A 27,900-nucleotide genomic window follows, 5' to 3' on the forward strand; every position below is an offset into this window, starting at 1 on the left:
TCCAAGAGCTGAGACACCAGACCCCTGCCCTTCTCTGCCCTAGCCTCTCCTGGCTCTATTCAACAGGGAGAGGAGGCAGCAACAATGAAAGTAATAACAATCAACTCCTGTAAGCAGCTGGGGGCAGCTTCATTCTGTTTCTAAGCGGTCTGCTGAGTGGCGCGACCTTTGGCCCACCAACCTTCAGCTCAGTGATTGCTTCTTTAGCTGACGTCGATGGAACTCTGCTTGGTCTGCTCTCATTTTTTCTGACTTCTAGGCACAAGGCATGTCTGAGAGTAATGATGGAGAAGGTAAGGGCACCCCACTCCAGTACTCTTGCCTTGAAAATCCCATGGATGGAGAAGCCTGGTGGGCTGCAGTCCATGGGGTCGCTGAAAGTCGGACACGACTGAAGCGACTTGGCAGCAGTAGCAGCAACAGGCACAAGGCATAGCAGGACAATGTTCTTAAGAGACAGGCAGAAGCCAAGCGCCAGCTTTTATTTTTGGAATGGAAGGGCAGAGGACCTGTTGCCCTGATTCCCGGGTTGGAGCACAGAGATGCCGATACACCTGTACTGAGATCTCTTTGGGAACTGGCCAGGTTACCAGAGTTGGCAGCGGCTGGAGGGGTTCAGGAGGGCCCCCTGGGGACAGCGGAAGTGTCTGGTGAAGGCTGGACTGTCGCTTAGGGGACCGTGGACTCGAAGGGTAGGAGGGCTGTGAATGTCCTGAGGATCCTGGGTGCTGGGGTCCCTACACATCACCTGGGGAGAAAAAGAGGTCCACACAGGGTAAGGAGGACAGCAGAGCATTGGATGAGCAGGACGCAGCAGGCCTGGTGACCAGGGACAGCAGACAAAGACAGAAGCAGGGACAGAGTGCTCCCAGCCTCGGGGAGGAAGAAGATATTTGCCATTTGTAGGTCACTTAGTCTGGCAGCGGGTATCTGGTGAGGGCGGAACTGTGTCGTCATAACATCTAAAAGTGCCCTAGAGGCAGGTCTGTTGTGAGAACTCTGTGGGGGTCTTCAAGCGTCCTGGGGAACTGGGGACAGTGTCTTCTGAGGGAATACAGGGCACTGGGCGGGGGGATATGTCAGGTGGGGACCCCACCTAGGGGCGGGGTCTCCAAGGAGGAATATGATCAGTGGATAGTCTGTTAAGGCTCTTTTGGAAGGCATCTGTATTTCTAGAAGAAATGAGAGAAGACAAAAGTTGGTCTCATCTCAAGGAGGAATTTAGGAATGAAGTTTTTTTTTTTTCTCTCTCTCTTTTTTTTTGAAGAGAGTGCTAGACTCGGTAGAAGAATTTATAGTAGGATGAAGGATGCTCCCCAGGGTGCAAGTGTGAAAGGGTGACAGTGTGGATTTGTGCCGCAGAGGGTTGGGGACACTGGGGGGAGATGTTTCAGGCAGGAGAGATTCTCTGAGCATTAATGGGAGGGTATTTATCTGACGTGGATTAAGCCCTGGTGGGAGATGTTGGCGGCTTACCTGGGCATAGCTTCGGAAGAAGAGTTGCCGGGGGCTGAGGTCTAGGCCGGGCAGGATGGTTTCCCCACGGAACAGTACTAGCCTCTTTTTGTATGCCTGGATATGGGGGTGGGATGGAGAGTTGCCCTTAGGCTCCAGACCCGTAGCCAGCTGGAAGTCTGATGCCCTATATACAATATCCAAAACCAGCTCCTGGTCCTTCCCAAGTTCAGCACTGACACACTGATCTGAACCAGGAGAAGACATTCTTGCTGTAAGACCTGTGGATAGCCTCGAGAAGAGGCCTTGTGGAGTGGGGGTGGGAGTCCTCAAGTTGCCAGCGGTTCAGTAGGGATGTGAAGGGCAGAAAGCTTTGCATGTTTGCATGAGGGATGGTGGAAGGAAACACCAGCGACAGGCCGTCTGTTCTACTGGTAAAACTAGATCCCAGCCCTTGGGATGTGTTACCTTCAGTGCGATGGCCAGTGCCCCGGCGTCTGCAGCATCCTCCAGGAGCGTGCGGGAGACATCGAAGGAGGTTCCCCTGGGTGACGGAAAGGCAGCATAGAGGCGTTCCAGGCACAGCAGTGCCTTCTGCAGGGCACGGGTGTCACAGGCCGGGCAGCCCCCGGGGAGTACTGTTGAAAATGGGGCACGCGGGGGAAACGGTGAGGAGTGATGCCCAGATGAAGACGTGGGGCTTCTGCAAACCGTGCTGGCTCCTGGGAGAGCTGCAAGAGCTCCAGGACACACCCAGGGCTGGAGCCCTGGCACAGCCTCCCTGCCTCCTCCTCTGGGCCAACTTTGGGGACCTCACCCACCTTCCTGATGGCCCCACCTGCCAGTCCTGCCAGTGGCCTGCTGCTACTCACAGAGCTGGTCAAAGATGTGCAACAGCTCACGGGCCATAATGCTGCCAGCAGCGCCGAAGTTCACAGCTCTAGGGAGACAAGGGCTCGTCTGACCCTCAGAATCCTTCCAAGGTTTGGCCCCAGTTCTCCAACCACAAGTCCCGTCCATCATTCATTGTAACACTGGTCCATGACTCTCAGGAGACTTCCTGCCCACCTCAGAGAATGGCCCATACCTGGGGTAGCCAGGGTGGAAAAATGGGGGTTGGAGGAGCCCGGCTGGGAAGACCATCACGTTGTCAGGTATTGAATAGGAAGCCTTGAGGCCCCAGGGAGGCACCTGCCACCTGTGGGAAGAGCACACCCAAACTCTAGCTCCATCATTTACCTGAAGCCCTTTCTGAAGGGCTGCTGCTGTTCCCCTGAACCTCCGTGTCTTTCCTGGGAATTATGGACAGCTGTCTCTGGGATGTGGTGTCTGTGTCTCCCTGGCTTTCATACCTGTGACTGGAGAAAGGCTGCAAGAACCCCTGGATGACTCTGGCTTGGCGGGAGCGGACGCAACTCAGGAAGGTCTGGAGGAAGCTGGGTCCAAGTTGCACCTGGGAGGAGCCAGGACGTGACTCAAATACATGGAGACAAATGCAGACACACACTGATACACCCTGATGTGGCTGTCTGAGGCAGGCAGATAAGCCCTGACCCAGACACATCCCCACAACGGTGGAAAGCTGGCTCCAGGACACCACTGTGTGTTGCTGCAAACCAGCTTCACGTGCATCAGCACACACACACACACACACACACACACACACACACACACACACACTCAAGTTTGCAGTAACACACCAGTTTGTGTGTTACTGCAAACCAGCTTCACGTATATCAGCACACACACACACCCATTCAAGCAAGTCACACAAATGCATGGGTGTGAGTGTGCACACACACACACCATTACCTGAAAAAGTTCTGTTCTGCTGGCAAAACCTACAGTGTGGCTGTGCGTGCTAAGTCACTTCAGTCATGTCTGACTCTTTGCGACCCCACAGACTATATAACCCACCAGGCTCCTCTGTCCAAGAATACTGGAGTGGGTTGCCATGCCCTCCTCGAGGGGATCTTCCACACCCAGGGATCAAACCTGTGTCTCTTATGTCTCCTGCGCTGGTAGGAAGGTTCTTTACCACTGAGCCACCAGGGAAGCCCCATTGTGTGGCTGCTCACCCGTTAAGCCCAGTCATTACCAGGGCAGGGAAGGGGTGGGTTAGGGTCAACCAGGGAAAATGGCTGTCTGCTACTCAGATAGCGCAGAGGATGAGGAAGCTGAGGATTAGAAAGGGCCTGGCCGGGGGGTACTCACGTCGTCGTATTCCTGTCTGGCCGGGTCTGGCTTCAGGGCCCACTCCGAGGGCCCCATCTTCACCTGCAGTTGGGTAAGCTGGGAAGGCATGAAGGCAGAGGACTCTAATGACCTCGGGTCCATCATAGGGGCTTTCTCCGGCTCACTGCCCTGTCCCCTCCTCTGGTGGTGTCACCAGGGTGTCCGTGCGGCACGTCAGCGGCGACACTTGCCTGGTGCACTGACTGAGCACCCTTCCCCAGTCACTGTGCTGTCCTGATCCCAGCCCCGCTGACACCCACTGCACATCCCCATGCTGTCTCCTTCTCCTGGCCTTACCTTGTCCTGGGCCTCTGCCCGGGTCTCTCCATCCATCCAGGGAACTGTAGGAAGGTGAGAGATGAGGGTATCCTTGATGGTAGTGAATAATTCCATGGCCTGCAGGCAGGGGGGCACAGGGAGAAGAAAATGGGATCAGGATCAGTCTTAGTCCTGGGTCCTGCCCACCAGCCCTCCAGGAAGGGGCCTTGGCCCTGAGGAGCTGCCAGGAGGAGGAAGACCTCAGAAAGAGGAAGTGGTATCTGCTAGGTGAGCAAAAACTCAGGGCACAGAGAGCTGTGGCGATGGAAAGGAGGTACCAAGCACAGAACAGGAAGGTGGGGACGGGTGACTCCTAAGAACTGGCAGGGGAGACAGTTCCTGTCTGTGGGGAGACCTCAGCCTGCAGGGGAGACAACATCCTTTTGGCCAGGCAATCCGTTCAGAAAGCTGGGGGAGGAAGAGGACCACCATCCCCTTCTCTGCTCTCAAGAGCCCTCCTCAGCCATCTTTCTGAAGGCCTGCATTTCCTCTCCCCATCTTCCCGGGTTCGTCCGCTTCCCAACAAGCTAAAGCCGTCCCAGCTGTGCAGCCTGACTGTGGAGTTACTACTTTCTCCGCCGTCTACCATCCTGCGTACTTCCTTTCTAGATGGAGGAAAACAGATGACAACATCGGCAACCTGAGTTCAAACCTTGACTCCACTATTTGGGGTAGCTGTGTGGTCTTGGGCAAATCACTTAACCCCTCTGTGATACCAGGAATTAAAGCAGTTCGTGTGAATCGCTTACCAGAGTACCACGCACATGGTAGCCACTGCGAGGTATTCAGTAGTTACCATGGGTGGTTCTTACAGTGATAGCTTGCCATTCTTGCATAGTTTCACAAGTAGTTCAAAAATCATAGACAGACAAGGAGTAGGCTGAGAGGTCATGGAGTTCAGTTTTCTCATTTTATGGTTGAAGAAACACATGAGCAGTAAAGCCGGGTGGCTTGTTCAGGGTGGTGTGTGCTGCGCGGACTCTGTGCGGACTGAACCATGCAGACTCTAGGGGTGCTGCGTATCCCTCTCTGGATTCTCTAACTGCCTGGTTCTCTGACCATGGAAACCATCAGGAAGGGCAAAGTCGAGAAGATGGGTTGGGTGGGAAGAGGTGGGGGGACGTCGGCTGAAGAGGAGCCCTCACGCACAGCACTATGGGTGCTGGGTCTGAAAGTCTCCTGGATGAACAAGGCGGCCAGTGTGGGCTCGAAGAAAGCTTCTGTCTTCTCCACGCACATCATCCAGCGAGGGTGGACCGGCTGCAGAGACAAAGCTGAAATGAGCGGCTCCTGTCAAGAGTTCTTCCTCATCCACCTTTCCAGGCCAGGCTTGCCTAGACCCTCTCCCCCAGGGGATGTTCTCTTTTCTGGACTTCCTGCGTCTGTCTCCCTTTGGTCTATAAACCGTTTTGATGACACAGATGGGGAGTTTGCTGCTTAGCACAAAGGGGCTCAGAACTTCTCCAGCACTAGTCATGAGGCTGGGCTGGGCAAACTATCCTTGTTTATTGCCTACTGAATTCGAAAGCAAGGCCTCTGGGAAGCATCCCTCTGGATAACTAAAGGGCTCCTGGGAAGGACAGGACTAGATTCAACCCTAGTAGCTCAGACGGTAAAGCATCGGCCTGCAATGTAGAAGACCCCTGGCTTGATCCTTGGTTCAGGAAGATCCCCTGGAGAAGGAAATGGCAACTCACTCCAGTATTCTTGCCTGGATAATTTCATGGACAAAGGAGCCTGGTAGGTTACAGTCCAGGGGGTCACAACGAGTCAGATGCGACTGAGCGACTACTACACACACACAGAGCCAACCCTCTCACTTTGGCAGATCTGCTTGCCACCTCGTCCCTGCCTATTACACACCCCTCCCACCATGCGCACGGCTCAGGGATCCCAGTGAAGACACTCCTCCTCCCAAGCTTCTTTACCTAAACTAGGAACTGAAGAAGGAAATTTTTCCCTGCCTCCTGCCTTCCTCCCCGACTCCGCAAATGGTAAGACCTTCTCTTATAAAGCAGAAAGTTATCAGAGCAAAATTGAGTTTTAGATACCATATTGCTTGGTAGGAGCAGAGGAAAAAAGAAAAGACTAAATATATGCAATTCAGAGAGCTAAGGAGATTTCTGCCAAATCAGGGAAAAGAATATAGGATGAGGGGCTTCCCTGGTGGTCCAGTGATTAAGAATCTCTGCCTTGCAATGCAGGGGATGGGAACATGGGTTCGATTCCTGGTTGGGGAACTAAGAGCCCACATGTCACAGAGCAATGAAGTCCATACCACAAATACCGAGCCCATGTGCTCTGGAGCCCACACCATAACCAGAGAATCCAAGTGCCACAGCTAGAGATCCCACACGATGCAACGAAGGTCCCATGTGCTGCAACTAAGGTCCAACACAGTCACATAAATAAAGCAAAAGAAATACATTTTTTAAAAAAGAATATAGGATGAGATGATGGATACCTTCAAAGGTGGAGAAACAGATAGATAAAAACTCAAAGAGGACTTTGGCGATCAGGGTGGTTTTAAACAGCAGGATGGAAAGAATAAGGAACAAGAGAGAGATGCTGGTGTGGATGGTGTTGAAGAGATGAGGCAGGGCATGTGAGAGATGAATTGAAGGAAGCAAGAGTAAGGAAAGCTGAGTGGGGACTTAGGAAAAACATATTAATATGCTAATTTGGGTTGAGTGGGATGAAGTCGCAAGACTTCATTCCTGTTGCTTCTTTACCCTCCAGGGTCTCCTGGCAGGAAAGTGACATAGGCTGCCACCATACATTCTGGTCCTAAGGTTGGAGATTGCTCATGGGGCTTCCAATGGAAGAGGAAAGAGAAAGGAAAGCCACTACTGTTGTTGAAGACACTCCTGGGCCTGCCTATTAGAATGGTTGCCTTTTTGGAGGTTGCTCCAGGCCCAGTTGCCCACGTCTCTGTGTTCCTGTCTGCCCCCTCGCTATGAGGTCTATTAAGGACCTTCTCCTGGTGAGAAGGGACTCAGACACTTTTGATACTGTATTAGCTGATGCTCTGAAGCCCACAAACATGAAAAACAAATAGAAAGGCCCCTGGGTCTGACCGCAATGCTGGGGACAGGTGCAGACTCTGCTGGCCACCTTTGGGTTCATCTCCTGCAGCCTCTTGAGGACAAGCTCAGTTCTGAGACTGCTTCTCAGCAGACAGCTGAAGCGGGTGGAGGGCTGCACCCAGGACAGCAGCGAGCACATGAGCCTTGGGCTTGATCATGTGGATCTGCCTGCCCTGTCTGCCCCTCCTGGTTCTTGAGTTGTTTCTGATCCCTTTTGCCTATACTTGCCCTTAGCAGCCTTTGTCAGCTCCATGCTAGAGCCCGTAGCCTGGGCCATGGTAGACCCTGATTGGTTCCTGAAGCATATGGAGACCACCTTGGACCACTCACGGCTGTCCCTGTGCCACTCTGTGACTCTTCTTGTCACAACTGTGCTGAGTCGTATGTTCTATATGCAGGAAAGTAACTTCCAGGATCTATAAATGAATGCTAAGTCTCAGGAGTGGAGGTTGACAGGTTATGTATTCATCTGCTGGGGGTTATCAGTATCTGAGTTGTCTCTCGAGACATGAGATGACAGAGTATACCATATTAATTGTAGAGAAAGAAAAAAAATCACTGCTAAAATATAAAGGGTGGAAGAAATACTTCAAATCCAAGATAATGAGGCTCAATAGGTCAAGAGACAGAAAAAATAAATTGTAGGGATGTGAGTAAGGAATGGATTGTGAGTTCAGGATTAGCAGATGCAAACTATTATATAGAGAGTGTATGAACAAGGTCCTACTGTATAGCATAGGGACCTATATTCAATGTCTTGTGATAAGCCATAATGGAAAAGGATATCAAAAACAATGTGTGTGTGTGTGTGTATATATATACACAGAGCTGCTTGGGAGAACAGGGGAAATACTACCCAGAATGTGCTCTACAAATTATATATATATATATATATATATATATATATATATATATATATATATATATATAAAACTAAATCACTTTGCTGTATAGCAAAAATTAACAAACACTGTAAAAACTCTACTTGAATAAAGTAAATTTTAAAAAAAGAAAGAAAAATATTTGCAGATAGAACCTTGGAACCATGGGTAATGACAAACATGAAAGAAATCAAGAAAAACTCCGAGAGTCTGGAGGGGAGTGGACTTCTGTGCAATTTTCAGTAAGGGGAAAGTAGATTTTAGAGATTACAGGTGAGCCAGGAATCCTTAATGCGCATTTTGAAGCACAAATCTAGAATGAATCATTAAACCAATTATTTTTGAACACCTGGAAAATCATGTGTAACTTCTGGGGCCCCTGGTGGCTTCACTGGTGACTCAGACAGTAAAGAATCTACTGGCAATGCAGGATACCCAGGTTCAATCCCTGGATCTGGAAGATTACCTGGAGAAGGAAATGGCAACCCACTTCAGTATCCGGGACACAACTGAGTGACTAGCACTCTGGGGCCAGTGTAGGGTAACTGGGGATGAATAATGTCAAAATTATTTTCAAATGTCATCATTTTTAGGGGTAACCAACAAGGACCTGAGGGTTCCCAGGTGGCTTAGTAGTAAAGAATCTGCCTGCCAATGCAGGCGTCACAGGAGACGTGGGTTCAACCCGTGGGTTGGATCCCTGGGTTGGGAAGGTCCCCTAGAAGAGGAAATGGCAACTCACTCTAGTGTCTTTGCTTGGAGAATCCCGTGGACAGAGGAGCCCGGCGGGCCACAGTCCACAGGGTTGCAAAGAATCGGACACGACTGAGCAGCTGAGCAGTAAGAACCTATTGTATAGAACAGGAAAGTGTGAACAGTGCTATGTGGCAGCCTGGATGGGAGGAGGGGTTTGGGGGAGAATGGATACGTGCATATGTATGGCTGAGTCCCTTCGCTGTTCACCTGAAACTATCACAGTACTGTTAATCAACTATAGTTCAATATAAAATAGTTTTTAAAAGTAATGTGACTATAAGAATAAATATATTTATAGCACTAAAAATAAATGTCATCATTTTTAAAGAGTCACTAAATTAGAATGAACAGTTGATCAAGAGTCAGAAACTCAAATAGGGGCCGTGAGGTACCATAAATAACAGAAGCAGCCCACCATCAGAACCCCAGGACCAGAAGGGGTGATGGCAACCCCATATCCAGGCCTCATCCCTCCTGGCTGCATCCCTCAGTTCCAGTCATTTGTTGCCCTGGGAAGAGGCTAACTCAGCACTCACGTTGAAAACAACAACCAAAAGGGCTGGAACTCTCTTTGTGTGTTATTGCCTAATTTTTGAAAGTCAGCCATTCAAGACAAGTTTGTAAAAATCTTTAGAGTCCAACGAAACACACCGATGAGCCAGATTCATCCTCCAGGATCACGGTGGTTCTCCCTCTGCATAGAGAATTCAGCATTTACTAAATGTGAATTACTGTAATAACTTACACCCTCGCATTTCAATTATACAAGCTGTATGTAGGAGCCTAATGCCTGTTCCGCCTAGCTCACAGAGCTGCTTGGGAGAACAGGGGAAATACCACACAGAACATGCTCTGTAAATTCTCAAGCTCTATTCCATTCTGTTGGTGCTATCTTGATTTCAAGATACCATCTGGTACAACCGTAAGTTATGTCCTTGTGAAATCGATGGAAAAATCCATGTTAAATAACAGTGTTGTTTGAATGAATTCTGAACTGGCTGACCCAGAAGGGAATGTCAGTGATTAATGTCTCCAATTTAGTACAAGCTTCCCTGACTGCCCCACTGAACATTGTAACATGTCCACTCTAGGTATCTCTCTCCCGCTTTCCTTTGTTTATTTTTTCATAACACTTAATACCATCCCCTGGTGGCTCAGATGGTAAAGAATCTGTGTGCAATGCAGGAGACCTGAGTTTGAACCTTGAGTCGGGCTACCTTGGAGAAGGGAATGACTATCCTCTCCAGTATTCTTGCCTGGAGAATTCCATGTGTGGAGGAGCCTGGCGGGCAAGTCTATGGGGTCACAAAGAATGGGACGTGACTGAACGACTAACACTTTCAGTTTTTTTTCAATACCATCCAATGTGTTTTATTTAGCTTAGAGTCTTTCTGTCTCTATTAGAATAGAAGCATTTGAGGACAGAGATTTCTGTCTATTTTGTTCATGAAGAATCCGAAGAATCTAGAGAAGTGTCTGGCATAAAATAGGGACTCAATTAATATTTGTTGCATAAATGGATTGCTGACTACACTGGTCTTCAATAACCTGAATTAATACTCTTTCCTCTGCAGAATCTTACCAGTAATCCAGATGAAGACTCAGTAAATAAAACCACAAATGACTCAAGGCAGAAATCACAGATCACTGAAACAAAGGCTAAAATCCCCTGAGTAAACACAGATGTTGGCGTAAACCTAAATAGTTTACCCTTAACAGACACAAATGTGAAGTTCTGCTTTTAATTTCCCGAACTCAGCTTCTCAAGTTTAATAAGAGAAAAACTTGGCTTAACAGCCATTTTCGCTGACTACATATACCCAAAATTAATAAACAAAATATGGTCAGATGAGACCTGACAGCCCTTCTGAATAAGAGCATTACAAATTGGAATTCATTCAGGAGAACATAGTGAGACATCTGTAATTCATGACCATCGGATGGAAATATGCATTTTGGTCCAATTAAGGCCAAAAGCTGCATGGTGTCTTTTTTTTTTTTTTAATTTTTAGTTTTTTATTTTTTAAATTTTAAAATCTTTAATTCTTACATGCATTCCCAAACATGAACCCCCCTCCCACCTCCCTCCCCAGAACATCTTTCTGGGTCATCCCCATGCACCAGCCCCAAGCATGATGCATCCTGCGTCAGACATAGACTGGCGATTCAATTCACATGATAGTATACATGTTAGAATGTCATTCTCCCAAATCATCCCACCCTCTCCCTCTCCCTCTGAGTCCAAAAGTCCGTTATACACATCTGTGTCTCTTTCCCTGTCTTGCATACAGGGTCGTCATTGCCATCTTCCTAAATTCCATATATATGTGTTAGTATACTGTATTGGTGTTTTTCTTTCTGGCTTACTTCACTCTGTATAATCGGCTCCAGTTTCATCCATCTCATCAGAACTGATTCAAATGAATTCTCCACTCCCCCTCTCACACCAAACATCCATCAGGAGACTGCTGCTTACCTACAGAATATGTTCTTTTAAAACATAAAACAGATAAATCCTTCTACAGGCCCCTGTTACTTGCAGAGAAAAACCCAATACCTTACGGTGACAGACCAGGGCCTGGTATAATCCCCTCCTAGGTCACACAGAGTCGGACATGACTGAAGCGACTTAGCAGCAGCAGCAGCAGCAGGAAATGGCAACCCACTCCAGTGTTCTTGCCTGGAGAATCCCAGGGACGGGGCAGCCTGGTGGGCTGCCGTCTATGGGGTCACACAGAGTCAGATATGACTGAAGCGACTTAGTAGCAGCAGCAGCAGCCCCTCTCTGATTTCCTCCTCCCCGCCTTACCTCCACCCCACCCTCCACAATGCTTAGTCGCTTCAGTAGTGTCTGACTCTTTGTGACCCCATGAACTGTAACCTCCCAGGTTCCTCTGTCCATGGGATTCTCCAGGCAAGAATACTGGAGTGGGTTGCCATGCCCTCCTCCAGGGGATCTTTCTGACCCAGGGATCGAACCCATGTCTTCTGTATTGCAGGCAGATTCTTTACCCAACTGAGCCACCTGGGAAGCACTGATTTCCTCCCTATTCTTACACTTTGCTTTCTCTGCTTCAGTTGCACTGGTTTCCAGGCTGATTCTCAACCCTCCAGGCAAGCAGGACAGCCTTCCAGCAAGCCCTGTCACCTCTTCTCAGCCAGAGCCACCAAGAGGGTCCCTCACACTGCACCAAACCTCAACTAGCCTTCCCTTGTCGCAATGAGACGACATTCTTTCCTTTCCCGGAAAACACTTTCCTCTCCCTAGACACTGCTTCCTTATGGCCTACCTCCTGCTCAGCTATCTCACTGACCATTTAAACCCTGATCTCTCCCTCTTGGAAATTCAGAGAGCATCTAAACAAGACCTTTCTTAGAACACAGCTACACCCATCCATTTACTGAGCATATGATTGCTCTTATGTTACAAGGACAGAAATAAGTGGTTGCAACACAGCTCACACAGACCACTAAGCCAAAAAAATTTACTATCTTGATCTTTATAGAAAGAATTTGCCAAAGCATTTTTTGTTACCACCCACTATTTCTCAACCCTGCAGTTTGTTGTTAAAAATGTGACCTCACAGGTCAGGCAGACCTGTTTTGGAGTCTGTTTCTTCACTTATGAGGTGTTTGGTCTTGGGAAAGTTACTTGTCCTTTTAAGGCCCTCAGAGCATTTCTGAGGGATGACCCAGAAAGATGTTATGGGGAGGGAGGTGGGAGGGGGGTTCATGTTTGGGAATGCATGTAAGAATTAAAGATTTTAAAATTTAAAAAATAAAAAACTAAAAATTAAAAAAAAAAGAGAGTAGTAAATAAAATAAGCACTGCCTGATATAGAGTAACTACTCAACATATTTCAGCTATTATTATTATGCATCATATTTGGTACCATTCCAGATCAGGGAAGGGGCTTCATCAAGTCACAGAACTATCTGTTGGTAGAGTCTGACTCAGCTTTTAAGTCGAAGGACAATTACATATCCTAAAAGCTTCCCTGGTGGCTCAGCGGTAAAGAGTTCGCCTGTTGAATGCAGGTGATATGGGTTCGATCCCTGGGTCAGAAAGATCCCTTGGAGAAGGGAATGGCAACCCATTCCAGCATTCTTACATTGGAAATCCCATGGACAGAGGAGCCTGGTGGGCTACAGTCCATGGTGTCGCAAAAGAGTTGGACGTGACTTAGTGACTAACCAGCAAAAAATGGGGAGAGATAAGGATTATAAAATATATATATGAAGGGTATATGTGTGTATAAAGGGTGATGACTTTAGAAATTTGTGAGCCTTCTAAATTTTTTAAATGTCAATGTCAACGTTGGCATTCTTACACCCTTCCAAAAGTACTACCAGGACTAGGTTCTGGAATTTACACGAACTTGTTTGTTGCCAGGGATTTTCTAGCAATCCTAACTATGAGGGCCTGGGGCACTGTCTCATCTGAGTCAAGAGAAAGACTGGGCAGAAGGCTCTTGGGCACTAGCCCACCTGAGAGAATATCCTAGAGAATTTTTTTTGTTTTGTGTTTTTTGGGTTTTGTTTGTTTGTTTTTTGCAATGATTAAGCACACAGATGCTGAAGCCAGAGTTCAAATCCTAGCTCTAACGAGCTAGCATCTATACTACCTTGAATGAGATCCTTAACTTTCGAATCTCAGTTTACCTACCAATAAAACGAGGACGGCATGGTCTGCCCTCCTCATGGAACTGCTGTGAGGATCAAATCAACTCCTACATTTAAAAGGCTTAGAAAAATGCTTAGCACAGTTTAAAGTCTCCATAGGCAATAACTACATTCCACTCCCTGTGTTTACAATTCCCTTCTTCAAATTCTATAGATAGTTCAGATTTGCTAAAGCCACGGATTCCTCCAAGGCAGAGAAATGATCCACAAATTACTAAAAAAAGAAACCCAGTGATGAACAAGATTGCCCTGAAGCGTCACAGAGGCTGGAGGCCATCTAATGTTCTAGATGCTTCCACTTACATTGGGATGTGTCCACCTAGGATTTCAAAGTTCACGGTCCTGAGTACGGTCAGAGTGGACTTTGGTTAGTGGAGCACGTTTGGTACACAGCCCTGTGCTCTGATATGTCAGAATCAGCACCACAAAGCCCACAGTGCGGCTGACAGACCCCAGGGGTATCAGGGATGAGCTCTTGATGAAGCACATCTGGACACGGAACACTGGAGTCACCTAGACAGAGCGAAGGCTCCTGCCCGCCACACCGCGTCTCGCTCTAGGGAACCTCCTGCCCACCACCCCGCGTCTCGCTCTAGTGAACCTCCTGCCCGCCACACTGTGTCTTGCTCTAGGGAACCTCCTGCTCATCACACCACATCTCACTCTAGCGAACCTCCTGCCTGCCACACCATCTCTTGCTCTAGGGAACCTCCTGCCCGCCACACCATGTCTTGCTCTAGTAAACCTCCTGCCCGCCAAACCATGTCTTGCTCTAGCGAACCTCGTGCCCATCACACCGCGTCTCACTCTAGCAAACCTCCTGCCCGCCACACCATCTCTTGCTCTAGGGAACCTCCTGCCCGCCACACCGCATGTCGCTCTAGTGAACCTCCTGCCAGCTACACCGCGTCTCACTCTAGTGAACCCTGTATGTCCAGCTCCTTAAGTCACAGCGCTCAGGATAGCCTGGTGAATAGTTTAGAGATCATGACAAAGGAAAAGCAGTTCTTGATCAGCTTAGAGCTTTCTATCTAGATTTTAATACTCAGCAAAAAGCCCCTGGAGGTAGCCAGACATGTCCCCAAGGGTCTGCTCCCTGGCGTCCCAGCTCTCAGCGTAAGAGCTGAGGGCTTCTGTGAAGGCCCAGATGTTGGGGGGCATCTAGTTCCCATGCCCCTTCCCAGGGAGCTATGTCCACATGTGTCCCGCCAGATGGCAGATGCTTCGTCAGCGCCCCACCCGGGAGAATTTCTCCCCTGCTCTCCTCACCATGGGTGGGCGTCCTGTCAGTTCCCCCACTTTCTGGCTCAGCAATCGTTGTGCCTCTTGGAACTGACTGTCCAGGGCTGGTGAAAGTGTCCTCACCAGCCCGAAGATCATGTGGCTTTGCAGGAAGTCCCTGTGGAGAGAAAAGAGACTGATGATGTACCCCCAGGCTCTGGGAGAGCCACCAGAAAACCCTCCCTTTGTACATGTGTGTGTTAGTCGCTCAGTTGTGCCCGACTCTTTGCAGCCCCCGTGGACTGCAGCCCACCAGGCTCCTCTGTCCATGGGATTTTCCAGGCAAGGATACAGGAGTGGATTGCCATTTCCTTCTGCAGGGGATCTTCCTGACCCAGGGATTGAACCTAGGTCTCCTGCACTGCAGGCAAATTCTTTACCATCTGAGCTACGAAGGAAACCTTATTTATAGAGAATAACTACTTGACATGTGAACACGTCAAGAAAGGCTTTTCTTTTTTTCTTGTTTGCCCTAATTTAAAAACACTTTATTGTGAAAAAAATTCCAAAATGATTGGGATAGTAACATCAAAGCTCACGGATCACAGATCACTTTAACCATTAAAATAATAGTGAAAAGGGGTGAGAAATCATGAGAATCACCCAAATGTAACTCAGAGACATGAAGCGAGCAGAGGCTATTGGAAAAATGGTGCCCCCAGACTTGCTTGACACGGGGTTGCCACAGACCTTTAATTTGTTAAAAAAAAAAAAAAAAAAAGCAAAAACGGTATCTACAAAGTTAAATACAGCAAAGCAAAATTAAATGAGCTCTGCCTTGTAATACGTTATCAGCTATAGTTGCCATATTATATTGGGTTGGCAGAAGGTTCGTTCAGGTTTTTTCATAGTTGTTGTTCAGTTGCTCAGCCATGCCCACCTCTTTGTGACCCCATGGACTGCAGCACGCCAGGTTTCCCTGTCCATCACTATCTCCCAGAGTTTGCTCAAAGTCCTGTCCACTGAATGAATGAGGCCACCCAACCATCTCATCCTCTGTTGCCCCCTTCTCCTCCTGCCCTCAATCTTTCTCATACTATATTACAAAAAAACCAGAACAAACTTTTTGACCTACCCGATACACTGGATCTTGAGAGTGTTCATCTTATAACTAAAAGTTGGCACCCTTTCACCAACCTTTCTCTATTTCTCCACCTTTCAGGCCCTGGCAACCACTGTTCAAAACTTTTGTCTGTTTTAAGAAGAGTTTTTCTATCCTGGTGGCTCAGATGATAAAGAATTCACCTGTAATGCAGGAGACCTGGGTTTGATCCCCGGGTCAGGAAGATCCTCTGGAGCAGGAAATGGCTACCCACCCCAGTATTCTTGCCTGGAGAATCCCATGGACAGAGGAGCCTGGTGGGCTACAGTCCATGGGGTCACAGAGAGTCAGACATGACTGAGTGACTAACACTAATACTTGCTTGCTGAAGTTTGGCTTGATGGTGAAGAATGACGGAAGAAAGAACCAAATGAAGACCTCTCAAGTCACAGTGGGGAGAAGGCTGGACTTCGATTTAACAAAACAGATTCAAATACTTCCACAACCGAGACACCTCAGCTCCTCTTAAGAGGCATCTTTTAAGAACACCAAAGCTGGGACCCAGGATATTTCTCTGCCCTGCTGGCAACTCTCTCACTGGATTTGACTTTTATCCTCACACAGACCTGTTTGCACCCGTGTGAATGGTTGTTTGCTTCCCTCTGAAGAAGCTTCTAGGTGTTGCTGCCACTGAGTTACTATGAAGAAAGCCTTAGAGTCCAAGGTCCCGGGAGGAAGCCACTGTATCCAAGGGGCGGCCACACAGTCTCAGGGCCAGCAGTGAGCCCAACACGGAGCCTCACCCTGCCTCTCCCGACCTTCAGGGTTCATCAAGAACTTCCTGATCTTTCCCACAATGGGCCCAGAATCCTCAAATACAGCTGAGAAGCAGCCTTTCCCCAGCTTTCCCAGCCTTCGTCTCCTCCACCAACTCCTCCATGTGCCTCCTCCCTCCTACACCCCTCAGCTGCTAAGACACAAATGCCGAAGCCATCCTCTGCTCCATTCAGCACACCCTGTGTCTTGCTGGTTACCTGGATCCCTCATTTCGTGTGCGTTTTCCTTACCCATGCCCTCCAAGCCCCTCTTCCTGTTTCCTCTATGCCCTCCTAGGCTGTCCAACCCACCCACTCCCTGCCCTCACACGGCCCTGGATTGCTCCTATCTTCCTGCAAGGCCCTTACTAGCCTGCCTCCTCCAGTGTCCTTTGTCTCTGAGACCTCCAGGTCCTCAGGCCTTCTTTCCATCACCACCCCCGACGTGGGGCAAACCTGTGCTTCAACAGCTGCTTCTCAAGCAGTTGTGACATGTTTTTCAAATACTCCAGGTCATGGACTGCGACGCGATAAGAGGGGCTCAGGGACATCGGTGCGAACGTTGCTTGCAAGCAGGACAACCAGTCGATGGCAGGGGCCACTCTCTTAAAGGAGAGAGACAGAGGTTGAGGGGGGACCGGAAAAGAGAGGGGGGTTCCCCTCCCTTGGGATAGAAGAGGGATTGGGAAGGGGAGCTGCTGGGGAAAGGATGGAGTCAGGAAAGTTAGGGGTGGACTAAGAATTAAAGAAGTGAGGAGAAAGAAGACATGAAGATCAAAAAGTTTGGGAGTGAGACCCTCATGCCCATTTTCCCTCAGCCCCGGGCTCGAGGCACCTGCAACTGGTCAATCGTGACCATCTTGAAGACTTTGCCCTGGGCCCGCTGCTGCTCCCCAGACTTCAGCATCTGGTTCAGCTGTGAGTTAATGAAGATGAAAAAGGAGGCGTCGTCATGCACTTGGCTTGGGTCTCTTCCCAGCAAGGTTACCAGGCGATTCAGGTAATTCAGGTATTCCCGCAGGATCTGGGGGAAAGGCGACCTCAGTCACAGACACCATCGGCCCCTGCCTTTCTCCAGCATCAGAGGTCAGGACCTTGGTCTGCGGCACCATCTTACCTGGGCATAGTTTGTTTCCTGTTTTTGCTCGAGGAGAACGTCAAACTCTGGCTGGTCTATCTGGACACAAGAGAGGCTGAGAGAAGTGGGGAATGTGGAGGAAGGAGAGGCCAGGTGTGGGGCTATGGGGATGGACCAGGAAGGGAGACTCAGGTAATGGACTGCAGGGGGCCAAGAGGAGGAGTGGGAAAGCCAAAAAAGAGAGAGACTGGGGCTAAGGGACCAACATGCAAATGTACCAACATGCAAATGTACAAAGAAGGTATTTCAACCAGCTTGGGGGTGCTCAGCAAGAGAGAAGCATAATAACCCATGTCCTATAGGGAACTGTTGCCTGTGCCAGAGCCAGGTCTAGGACAAATGGTGTGAGATGCCCATATTGGGTGCAAATAGCCAGGACACGGAAGCAAGCTAAATGTCCATCGACAGAGGAATGGATAAAGAAGTGGTACATATATACAATGGAATATTACTCAGCCACGAAAATGGAATGGAATGGGGTCATGTGTAGTGATGTAGATGGACCTAGAGTCTGTCATACAGAGTGAAGTAAATCAGAAAGAAAAAAATATATATCATCTATGAACACATATATATGGAACCTAGAAAACTGTTATAGATGAATCTGTTTTCAGGGCAGGAACAGAGACGCAGACATAGAGAATGGACAAGCAGATACTGGTGGGGGCGCGGGAAGGGGAGGATGGGACAAATGGAGAGACTGGCATTGACATGATTACACTACCATGCGTAGCACAGATAGCTATTGGGCACCTGCTGCACAGCACAGAGAGCTCATCTCGGTGCTCTGTGACGACCTGTAGGAGTGGGATGGGGGCCGTGGTAGAGAGACTCACGTGGGAGGGGATATATGTCTACATTCAGCTGATTCACTTTGTTGTACAGCAGAAGTTAACGCAACATGGTAAAGCAATTATGCTCCATAAAAAAAGAGAAGTACTGAAAACTCAGTAATCAAGATCAATCATGTTTTCATTGAAATTTTTAAAATCTAAATTAATGCTTAAAAAAAATACAGAATGTAACAGCAAAACTTTACTCATCATGCGTTTCCCCCTAAAATCCACAATGTATTTTTGATCATTTTTAAAAATCATTGATATCTCCCCAAAAGTCTGCAATAGAGTTTTGATCCATTTGGGGAAGAAAAAAAAAATTTTTTTTTTAATTCACAATGAACAAAAATGTGATTTTTTTTCATTGTGTTTTTGCATTGATTTTGACATTTTTAAAAATATGTATTGAAATACTATTTGATTAGTGAGTTTTTGATACTGTCTTAAATTCTGCACCCCAGGATGATAGCCCGCTCCCCTTGTGTGCCTCACCCTAGTTCTGGCACTGGTGTGTCCTTATCTCTGTCCTGAAGGTTTTTTCTCCCATGTTTTTGGCTTGTCTTATCTGACTTCAATCCCCTACTTCTACCTGGAGCTATAAACTTTTCTGCTATCTTGAAAAAAGCTTTCACTTGACTCTTTTGTCACATTTCATGTCCAAACTTTAAAAAACTAAAAGTCATCTATGTGGCTACTTCAACTTTCCTCCTTCCTAACTCCATACAAGCTGAATCCATTTCCATGATTGTTTTGATGTTATGTCTAGAAAATCAAACCAGCCAATCCTAAAGGAAATCAACCCTGCATATTCACTGGAAGGACTAGGGCTGAAGCTGAAGCTCTAATGCTCTGGCCATCTGATGGGAAGAGCCAACTTATTGGAAAAGTCCCTGATGCTGGGAAAGACTGAGGGCAGGAGAAAAGCAGGCAACAGAAGATGAGATGGTTGGATGGCGTCATTGACTCGATGGACATGAGTTTAAGCAAGCTCTGGAAGATGGGGAAGGACAGGGAAGCCTGGTGGGCTGCAGTTCATGGGGTCGCAAAGAGTCAGACACGACTTAGGGACTGAACGACAGCAACCACAAGGTTTCCAGTGGCGTCTCCTCATTCCTTACTTTTCTGAGCTCAGAAGTGTCTGGAATCAAAGATAACTCCTCCCTCCCGAACTGTCCTCTCCCCTGTTCTTTGTGACTCAGTGGAACTGGTTTGACTCCCACTTTCTGGCCCTTCTTCCTCCTCTCTGGCCCCACCTCACTGGGGTGTCCCTCTTCAAGTCATTTTCTCCACCTGCATTTCCCCTCAGAGACCATCTAGTCTCAAGGTTACGGGAGCCACCCTCCTTCCATGCACACCAAACCAACTCTGTGGGGTCCTTTTCTAATTTCTCCACTTCTTTTATTGATTTTCAGCCAGTCACCAGGTCCTCTTGAATCACCATGGACCGTCAGTCACCACTAGGATGAAGTTGTCTACATCCTCCTGGCCCCAGTTTCCATTTCTGTCATAATCATCTCCATTTGGAATCAAGGTTGCTCAACTAAATTCCTCACCACCTCTGGGCTGACCTCAAAAACCGCTGACTCTACCTGGGCATTATGTAAAACCATCACATTTGAAAGGACTCCATAGCTCTCTCCCCCGCCCCCCCAACCCCCGGCCCCTACTTATTATGTCAAAAGTTATCACCTCAGTCTGATGTTGTAGGCTGGGAAGAGTCAGGTTCAACCTCCTGTCTTCAGCTTTACTTTTGCCTCCCCCCGCACCCCACAACCCCAAATCCTCTATTTAAGAGACCAGTCTCCTCGCTGACCCGCAGAGGGGTCACACTGTTCCTGGCTCCTCCCTAGCCTCAGGACTTCCCTACAGCCCTTTTAAGTCCCTTTAGCTTCACTGTCACCTAGGTGAATCAACCAGGCTTCAGGGCTCAGCCCAGTTCTCCACTCTGAGCTTCTCCTTAACCATTTCAGATCTTAACTAATTTCCCAAGGCTGCACCAGTTACACTCCTCAGCACACCCTGAGAGCTGAACTTGAGAATACCTCACAAGGATTATCAGTTCTTGTATATCCATGCTAGTGTAATTTTGTGGAATTTTGGAAAGTAGGGGCCAAATATATAGCATCACACTGCCTCCCACAATACCGCTGCCTCCAAGGTTTTATTAACCCACTCAACAAACACCTGGCGTGGGCCTCCAGATGTCTGGCCCTGTGCCAGGCCTCGAGGACCAGAGATGAATAAAGTGTGAACCTGTCCTTAAGAGGCTTAGTCTTCAACACAGGGTTCAAGGCTGAGAACACGTGAAATGGGAGAACAGAGAGGCCCACCTCCACTGCAGTCAGGGGAAGGGTGAGGACATCCTGCAAGGGATAGTCATTAAAACCAAAATGTGAAAAATAGGCATTTTCCAGGCTGAGTGTACAAATTGAGGAGTGGTGTTGCAGTCAAAGGGAGCCACACACGCAAAGAACTGAGAACTATCCTCGGAGCTATAAGTGCACGAGCTTGCCTTGGGGCATAAGGAGGAAATAAGGCTGGAGGAGTTTGTAAGAGGGAGACTTGCAAGGCTTCCTTAAGGATTAAGAACCAGATCCTGATGACCCAGTGAGCCATTTAAGGCATTTAAACAGAGACAATAGCATAATTAGCTCTTGGTTTAAAAAGCTCCCTCTGGGGAAACTGAAAGTAAATAAGAGAAGAGCAGTACAAGCCACAGGAGGAATGAGTCCAGTGTTCCAGGGATGATTCAGATAAGCAACCAGGAAGACCAGAAAGATGGTCTTCCCAGAACTGGCCCTGCTGCTCTCTTACCTAATCTCACCTCAGGTCCCTGGTTCCAACATTAATTAATGTCTCTAAAGATAATGGTGCAGTCACTCACCTAGAGCCAGACATCCTGGAATGTGAAGTCAGGTAGGCCTTAGAAAGCATTACTACCAACAAAGCTAGTGGAGGTGATGGAAATCCAGCTGAGCTATTTAAAATCCTAAAAGGTGAGGCCATTAACGTGCTGCCCTCAATGTGCCAGCAAATTTGGAAAACTCAGCAGTGGCCACAGGACTGGAAAAGGTCAGTTTTCATTCCAATCCCAAAGAAGGGCAATGCCAAAGAATGCTCAAACTACTGCACAATTGTGCTTATTTCACATGATAGCTAGGTAATTCTCAAAATCCTTCAAGCTAGGCTTGAACAGTATAAGAACTGAGAACTTCCAGGTGTACAAGCTGGATTTAGAAAAGGCAGAAAAATCAGACATCAAATTGCCAACATTCATTGGATCATAGAGAAAGCAAGAGAATTCACAAAAACATCTGCTTCATTGACTGTGGTAAAGCCTTTGATTGTGTGGATCACAATAAACTGGAAAATTCTCAGAGATGGGGATACCAGACCACCTAACCTATCTCCTGAGAAACCTGCATGCAAGTCAAGAAGCAACAGTTAGAACCTTACATGGAACAACTGACTGGTTCAAAATTGGGAAAGGAATATGTCAAGGCTATATATTGTCACCCTGCTGCTTTAACTTATGTGCAGAGTACATCATGCGAAATGCTGGACTTGGTGAATCACAGGCTGAAATCAAGATTGCCGAGAGAAATATCAATAACCTCAGATATGCAGATGATACCACTCTAATGGCAGAAAGTGAAGAGGAACTAAAGAGTATCTTGGTGAGGGTAAAAAAGGAGAGTAAAAAAGCTGGCTTAAAAATCAATATTCAAGAAACTAAGATCATGGCATCTGGCCCCATCACTTCATGGGATATAGAAAGGGGAAAAGTGGAAATAGTGACCGGTTTTATTTTCTTGGGCTCTGAAATCACTGTGGACAGTGACTACAGCCACAAAATTAAAAGACTCTTGCTCCTTGGAAGAAAAGCTTTGCCAAACCTAGATAGTGTATTAAAAAGGAGAGACATCACTTTGCCAACAAAGGTCCATATAGTCAAAGCTATGGTTTTTCCAGTAGTCATGTATGGATGTGAGAGTTGGACCATAAAGAAGGCTGAATGCCGAAGAATTGACGCTATTGAATTGCAGTGCTGATGATTCTTGAGAGTCCCTTGGGCAGCCTGGAGGTCAAACCTGTCAATCCTAAAGGAAATCAATCCTGAATATTCATTGGAAGGATGATGTTGAAGCTGAAGCTCTGATACTTTGACCACCTAATGGGAAGAGCTGACTCATTGGAAAAGACCCTGATGCTGGGAAAGATTGAGGGCAGCAGAAGGGGATGACAGAGGATGAGATGGTTGGATGGCATCACTGACTTAATGGACATGAGTTTGAGCAAACTCCAGGAGATAGTGAAGGACAGGGAAGCTTGGTGTGCTGCAGTCCATGGGGTCTCCAAGAGTCAGACAGGACATAGTGACTGAACAATAACAACAAAGTTAAGTCGCTTTCCTGGATTGCACATTTTTTTGGTCCTAGAACAAATCTGAGGCGGGCCTGCATTTTTGCCAGCGCATCCCTCACCTGGATGACTGGCAGGTATGGAGGGGTGGGAAGAGGTTGCAAATAGGCTCTGAAGAATGGGAAGTGACCATATTGACTCATCAGAAGGCTCAGAGTTTGGTTAAAATCTAACGGAGTCGAGTTACCGGAGACAGTCCAGTTACCGGAGATCGGCCAGCCGCCAAGCTGGGAAGAAAAGAAACAGCGCTCAACACAGGGATACAGTCTCTCACAACACAGCCCTCACCACCATTGCTGCATCCTGACTTCTACCCCGAGTCCCCTGTTCCTTCTGGGGCTCCAGCTTTGTCCCCCTTTTCCTACCCTCAGCCAAGGTCTTGATATGTCCACAGATCACTGCCATGTCCACCTCCCTCCCAAACCCCTAGGAAAGAGATCCATCCTCTATGGGGAAGAAACAATGGCAGCCCTGAGCACACATTGGTCTTGCGTGCTTTCTGCATCCGGAAAAGTAGACGTGCCAGTCTCACCTCCTCAATAACCTGTCTGAGGGGACCGGCCCCTGCTGCCTCAATGGCATCCGTGTTCATGCAGGAGTTGTAGAATCCGAAGGCTTTCTCCTCCCCAGGGGCCAGGTGCCAGGAACCCGGGGTTTCTAGAAAGGAAGTGGGGGGGGTGGGAATTAAAGGACTGAGGCAGCTTGGAAACAAGCAGGGAAGGTGGGAGATGGAAAGGTTATAGGAAAGGAAGGGAGGATTCTCAGGGAAAAGGAAGGAAGGGGAGGAACCCAGGGATGAGGGGAACAACTTCTTTTTTTCCTTTTTTGCTCTGCTGAGTTCGTGAGGTGTGTAAGCTTCTTTAGTTGCTCCATGGCATATGGGATCTTGGTTCCCAAACCAGGGATTGAACCCACGTTCCCTGCCTTGGGAGGCAGATTCTTTACCACTGCACCACCAGGCAAGTCATGAGCTGGATCAATTTGTTGGAAGAATAAGAACATGGAGAAGAAAAGAGGAAGATAAAGGAAAGGTGAGGAAATTCCCTGGTAAGGACTCTGCATTATTACTGCCAAGGGCCCAGGTTCAATCCTCGGTTTGGGGGGTGGGTGTGAGTAAGATAGATCTCATACTCCACAAGACGAGTGGAATGGCTACCATAAGAAAAAGAAAAAAAAAGGAAAGGAAAGGAAATGTAAGAAGGGCAATAAAGAGGAAGAGACAAGGGTGTTGGGGGAAGAGATGGAATAACTGGAGTATGGAAAAAGCAGAAAGAGTAGAAACGAGAGGCAAGAGGGAGATGAATGAAGGAATTAGAAAAATCAGGGAAATCAGAGAACTTCCAAGGGCTTGGAGCGGAAGAGCATAAGGAAGGGTTTGGCAAAGCCAAGAGACCAGTGCGGGCTCCCCTAGTCCAGACTCTCCCCTCTCTCTGATCCCAGGAAACAAACACACACGTGACAATTACCCAAACACACACACCACTGGAACCCTCCACCCTCTCCTATCTAACCCTACTCACTCAGGCCCCCTGAAATCTTTTTGTTCTATTGTGGGCCACAGAATCTGTCTGAAGGGTACGTTTTCTTTTTATCTCTGTACCTTACCTGAAAGCCTGGCCCTCTGCTATGCGGGGAACACCCACCTCCACTCTTTTCCATCAGAAGAAGGAGGGCAAAGGGATACATTTATTTCTTCCAAATTCCAACTGATACTCTCAACAGGGTCTCTGGGCTCCTTTATAGAGAAAATGCATCTCCTTGGTTGCATTGTCATTCCTCAGTCCGCATCACCATCCACCAACATCCTGAGATCACCTTCCTACTTCCTGGTGGCCTGGGTTCCTGCCTGACGGTTCGCCTCTCAGTTCTTTTCAAAAGAACCACCAGCTACAGAAATCTTCCTACCTCCAGGGTTTCTAACTTGGTCCTCCCCTTCCTCCAGCATGTCTTTTGTGTCCTTCTATAGAGAGTTGGACTGTGAAGAAGGCTGAGTGCTGAAGAATTGATGCTTTCGAACTGTGGTGTTGGAGAAGACTCTTGAGAGTCCCTTGGACTGCAAGGAGATCCAACCAATCCATTCTGAAGGAGATCAGCCCTGGGATTTCTTTGGAAGAAATGATGCTAAAGCTGAAGCTCCAGTACTTTGGCCACCTCATGCGAAGAGTTGACTCATTGGAAAAGACTCTGATGCTGGGAGGGATTGGGGGCAGGAGGAGAAGGGGACAACTGAGGATGAGATGGCTGGATGGCATCACGGACTCGATGGATGTGAGTCTGAGTGAACTCCGGGAGTTAGTGATGGACAGGGAGGCCTGGCGTGCTGTGATTCATGGGGTCGCAAAGAGTCGGACACGACTGAGCCACTGAGCTGAACTGAACTGAACTGATATTCCTTCCCTTACACACAATCAGATGAAGCCCCTCCATCACGTCTCACCCACTCTGCCCCTTCTTTCCTCCCACCATCATCTCCAATCACCCATCTCTGGCACCCCAGTTTCAGCTTCCTTCCAGTTCAACTGGCATGCCATGGTCTAAGATTTCAGGGAGGACAGGAGATAACTGTGAGAGTGGGGATCTGGGGGATGATGGGAGTGAGAGGGTAACACCCACAAGGGAGCATTGAGGACAGAAGGATTTGAAGGCTGGAGAATGAGGGCGATGGAGAGAAGGATTAAAGTGCAGTAGGTGGTGGGGAGACGCCAGTGTGGGAAGACATCGGGCACAGGGTAGAGACTGAAATTTTAAGGGAGATAACACAGATATCTGTGGATGCATGGGAAAGGTGAGGGGGTAGGGACCAGGTAAAGAAATGAGGAGGAGAGGGACCAGAAGAGATGGAAGAGAGGCAGGATCTGCCGTGAAATGCATGGGGATGGAGAGGCAAACCCAGAAGTTCCCTAGGAGCCAGTGGAGCACGGCACAGGCAGGCTGTTCCCCAGCCACACAGGCTTGGGAGGGACAGTCATGATCATTCCAGGCTCCACGGCACCTCCAGCACGAGAACCTTCCATCCTGATTCCCTTACCCAGGATTCTTCGAACTCGGCGCCTGTTCTCCTCTGCAAGAGCCTGAAAAGGACTGCCAGTCCTGTTGATGTTTCCACAGGCAAAGCTAAAGAAATCAGTGCAGGGGGCCACGCTGGTGTTCCCAGAAGCCAGGTAGAGATCCAGGATGTCCTGACACACAGACGTCTTGCAAGGGGCTGTGGGGAAAAGCTCAGAGCTGCGAAAGAGGAAGCAATGAGGACTCCCCCCAAGGGGCTAAGCAAAGAAGTGTCTGGTTAGGGAAAGGGACAGAGACCCTGATGAGGAGGAAATGGTCTGACTGATGGGCAGGAGAGGGATTCACGGGGCACGAGGCTGGGAACCCAGGGCCCCCAGGGGTCAGGATGTATGGTGGGTCTTGGGAGGATGGATGGGTGGATGGAGAGTGGGCTGTGGGGGGATCTAGGATCTTGCTTACAAGGACCACAGCCCTGGAACACGTAGCCCCAAAGCAGCAGAGAAAGACCAAGGATTATACTGAAGAGCAGAAGGGTCTTTAGCGCCCGCAAGGTCTTTTGCCACCATCCATCCTGTGCGGTGGGTGGCTCCTCTTCTGGAGATCTCTGTGCCGAGAACCAGGAAATAAAAAACACACAATGGAGAGAATTGGGATGGGGGAGGGAAGGGGAAAGGAGGAAGAAGGAACAGTTACTTGGTGCTGGGGCCCCCTGGTACAGAGATAACACCTCTTATTCTCCTGAACCCAGTCTTTTTTGGACCCCTGGGAGCTGGAAGGGTTGTCAGAGCTCTGCCCGGCTAGTTGGTGCTGGGACCCCCTGATACAGAGATAATGCCCCTTATTCTCCCAAATCCAGCCTTCTTTGGACCCCTGGGAGCTGGAAGGGTTGTCAGAATGCTGCCCTGCGCACTTACCTCCCGTCTCCTGCCTGTCCCCGATCCACTCGCTTGCTCAGTCCACATGGCTTTGCCCACCAACTCTTTGTGTCCACCCTCCTGAACTGGATGAGGAGGAGGCAGGACAGTGAAGCTGGTTCAGGAAGGGGGTACATCACAGAAAGTTATATCAGGTCATTTTGAGACCTTCTCTTGCCCACCTACCCCCCTACCTGCACCCCCCCTCCCCCCTGCCACACATACATGTATGTTCATCCCAGAGCAGTGCTCCTAGGCGGGCTTCAGAATGAAATTCTCTTCCTGAGGCTTCCCCCCATCCCTCGATCTCCCATCACCTGCCTCTCCTCCCCGGTTCCTACTCTCCAAGTCCCCACATCCCTCCTCTCTGGAGGGGGACAGAGAATGCACACACACACACACACACACACACGCACACACACACACACCAGCTGGCTCCACCTCCCACCCTAGGCATCTGACTCCCAAAGGGAATGGGCTTCTCCAGGGGACTTGCCGTCTGTCTGGCCGTCTCTCTTGCTCTCAGAATCCGTCCCGCTTCTGCTCTAGGTGCTGAGTCTGAGCACGGGGATTCAGGAAATAACCTCGCTCTGACCCCCACCCCAGTTCCTTTTTCCTGGAGAAAGGGCGCATGTGCCACCCGCAGTCCCTGACCCCACACACATGCTACTGGCCTCTGGGTGGAGCCTGTTTATCGGTCTGGAGACACCCCAGCCTCTCCTGGCTCCTTTATCTCAGCCTCTCAGGGGAGGCAAAAGGAGGCAGTCTCCATTCCCCAAGCAATCCTGCCCTAGGCGGCTCCTCTTGCCTTGCTCTATGCCTCTGCTCACAGACTTTCTTTATTTCTGGAATATTCTTTCTTCTCTCCTTTCTAATATGATGGAAACATCTTGAGCCTTTTAATTCTCAGGTCAAATGTCCCCTCCCCTGGGAGGCCTTCCAGCTCCATGCCCATTCCCTCTGCTCCCAAGCATGCTTAATGGCTTCCCTGGGAGTATCACAGCCCTGCAGGATGCAGGCAGGACAGTCCAG

General features: G+C 48.7%; 1 protein-coding gene across 7 annotated transcripts; it reads right to left on the reverse strand.

Annotated features, from left to right (window-relative positions):
• Positions 1–446: 446 nt before the first annotated feature.
• Positions 447–27,543, reverse strand: KEL (Kell metallo-endopeptidase (Kell blood group)). Of its 7 annotated transcripts, none has more exons than XM_069587013.1 (19): positions 27,365–27,543; positions 26,869–26,983; positions 26,414–26,558; positions 25,977–26,153; positions 23,481–23,605; positions 23,136–23,175; positions 17,670–17,725; positions 17,388–17,576; positions 17,009–17,157; positions 14,684–14,813; positions 5,158–5,268; positions 3,988–4,086; positions 3,670–3,747; positions 2,808–2,908; positions 2,543–2,653; positions 2,328–2,395; positions 1,924–2,093; positions 1,477–1,572; positions 447–748 (listed from the first exon to the last, which is right to left on the reverse strand). In XM_069587013.1, exons 2-19 carry the CDS (start codon positions 26,914–26,916, stop codon positions 587–589), a joined length of 2,055 nt encoding a protein of 684 aa, XP_069443114.1. In that variant the 5' UTR covers positions 26,917–26,983; positions 27,365–27,543; the 3' UTR covers positions 447–586. The 7 variants fall into 7 exon arrangements, with proteins under 7 accessions (XP_069443114.1, XP_069443110.1, XP_069443112.1 ...); XM_069587009.1 differs by having other exon boundaries at positions 17,670–17,729; positions 23,011–23,175; XM_069587011.1 differs by having other exon boundaries at positions 17,670–17,729; positions 23,011–23,175; positions 26,869–26,954; positions 27,365–27,542.
• Positions 27,544–27,900: the final 357 nt, after the last annotated feature.

Source organism: Ovis canadensis, chromosome 4 (assembly GCF_042477335.2).
Source record: "Ovis canadensis isolate MfBH-ARS-UI-01 breed Bighorn chromosome 4, ARS-UI_OviCan_v2, whole genome shotgun sequence".
In the NCBI taxonomy this organism is placed as follows: Eukaryota; Metazoa; Chordata; class Mammalia; order Artiodactyla; family Bovidae; genus Ovis; species Ovis canadensis.

What these genes read in the sequence shown, in the direction of transcription:
- KEL (XM_069587009.1), bottom strand. Translation starts at nt 26,916, where the DNA reads ATGTGGACTGAGCAAGCGAGTGGATCGGGGACAGGCAGGAGACGGGAG. An exon ending in AAGCAGCTGTTGAAGCACAG is followed by an intron (nt 14,814 to 17,008) that starts GTTTGCCCCACG and finishes TTCTCTCCACAG; the next exon opens with GGACTTCCTGCAAAGCCACA. An exon ending in CCAGACAGGAATACGACGAC is followed by an intron (nt 2,909 to 3,669) that starts GTGAGTACCCCC and finishes GGCTCCTCCCAG; the next exon opens with GTGCAACTTGGACCCAGCTT.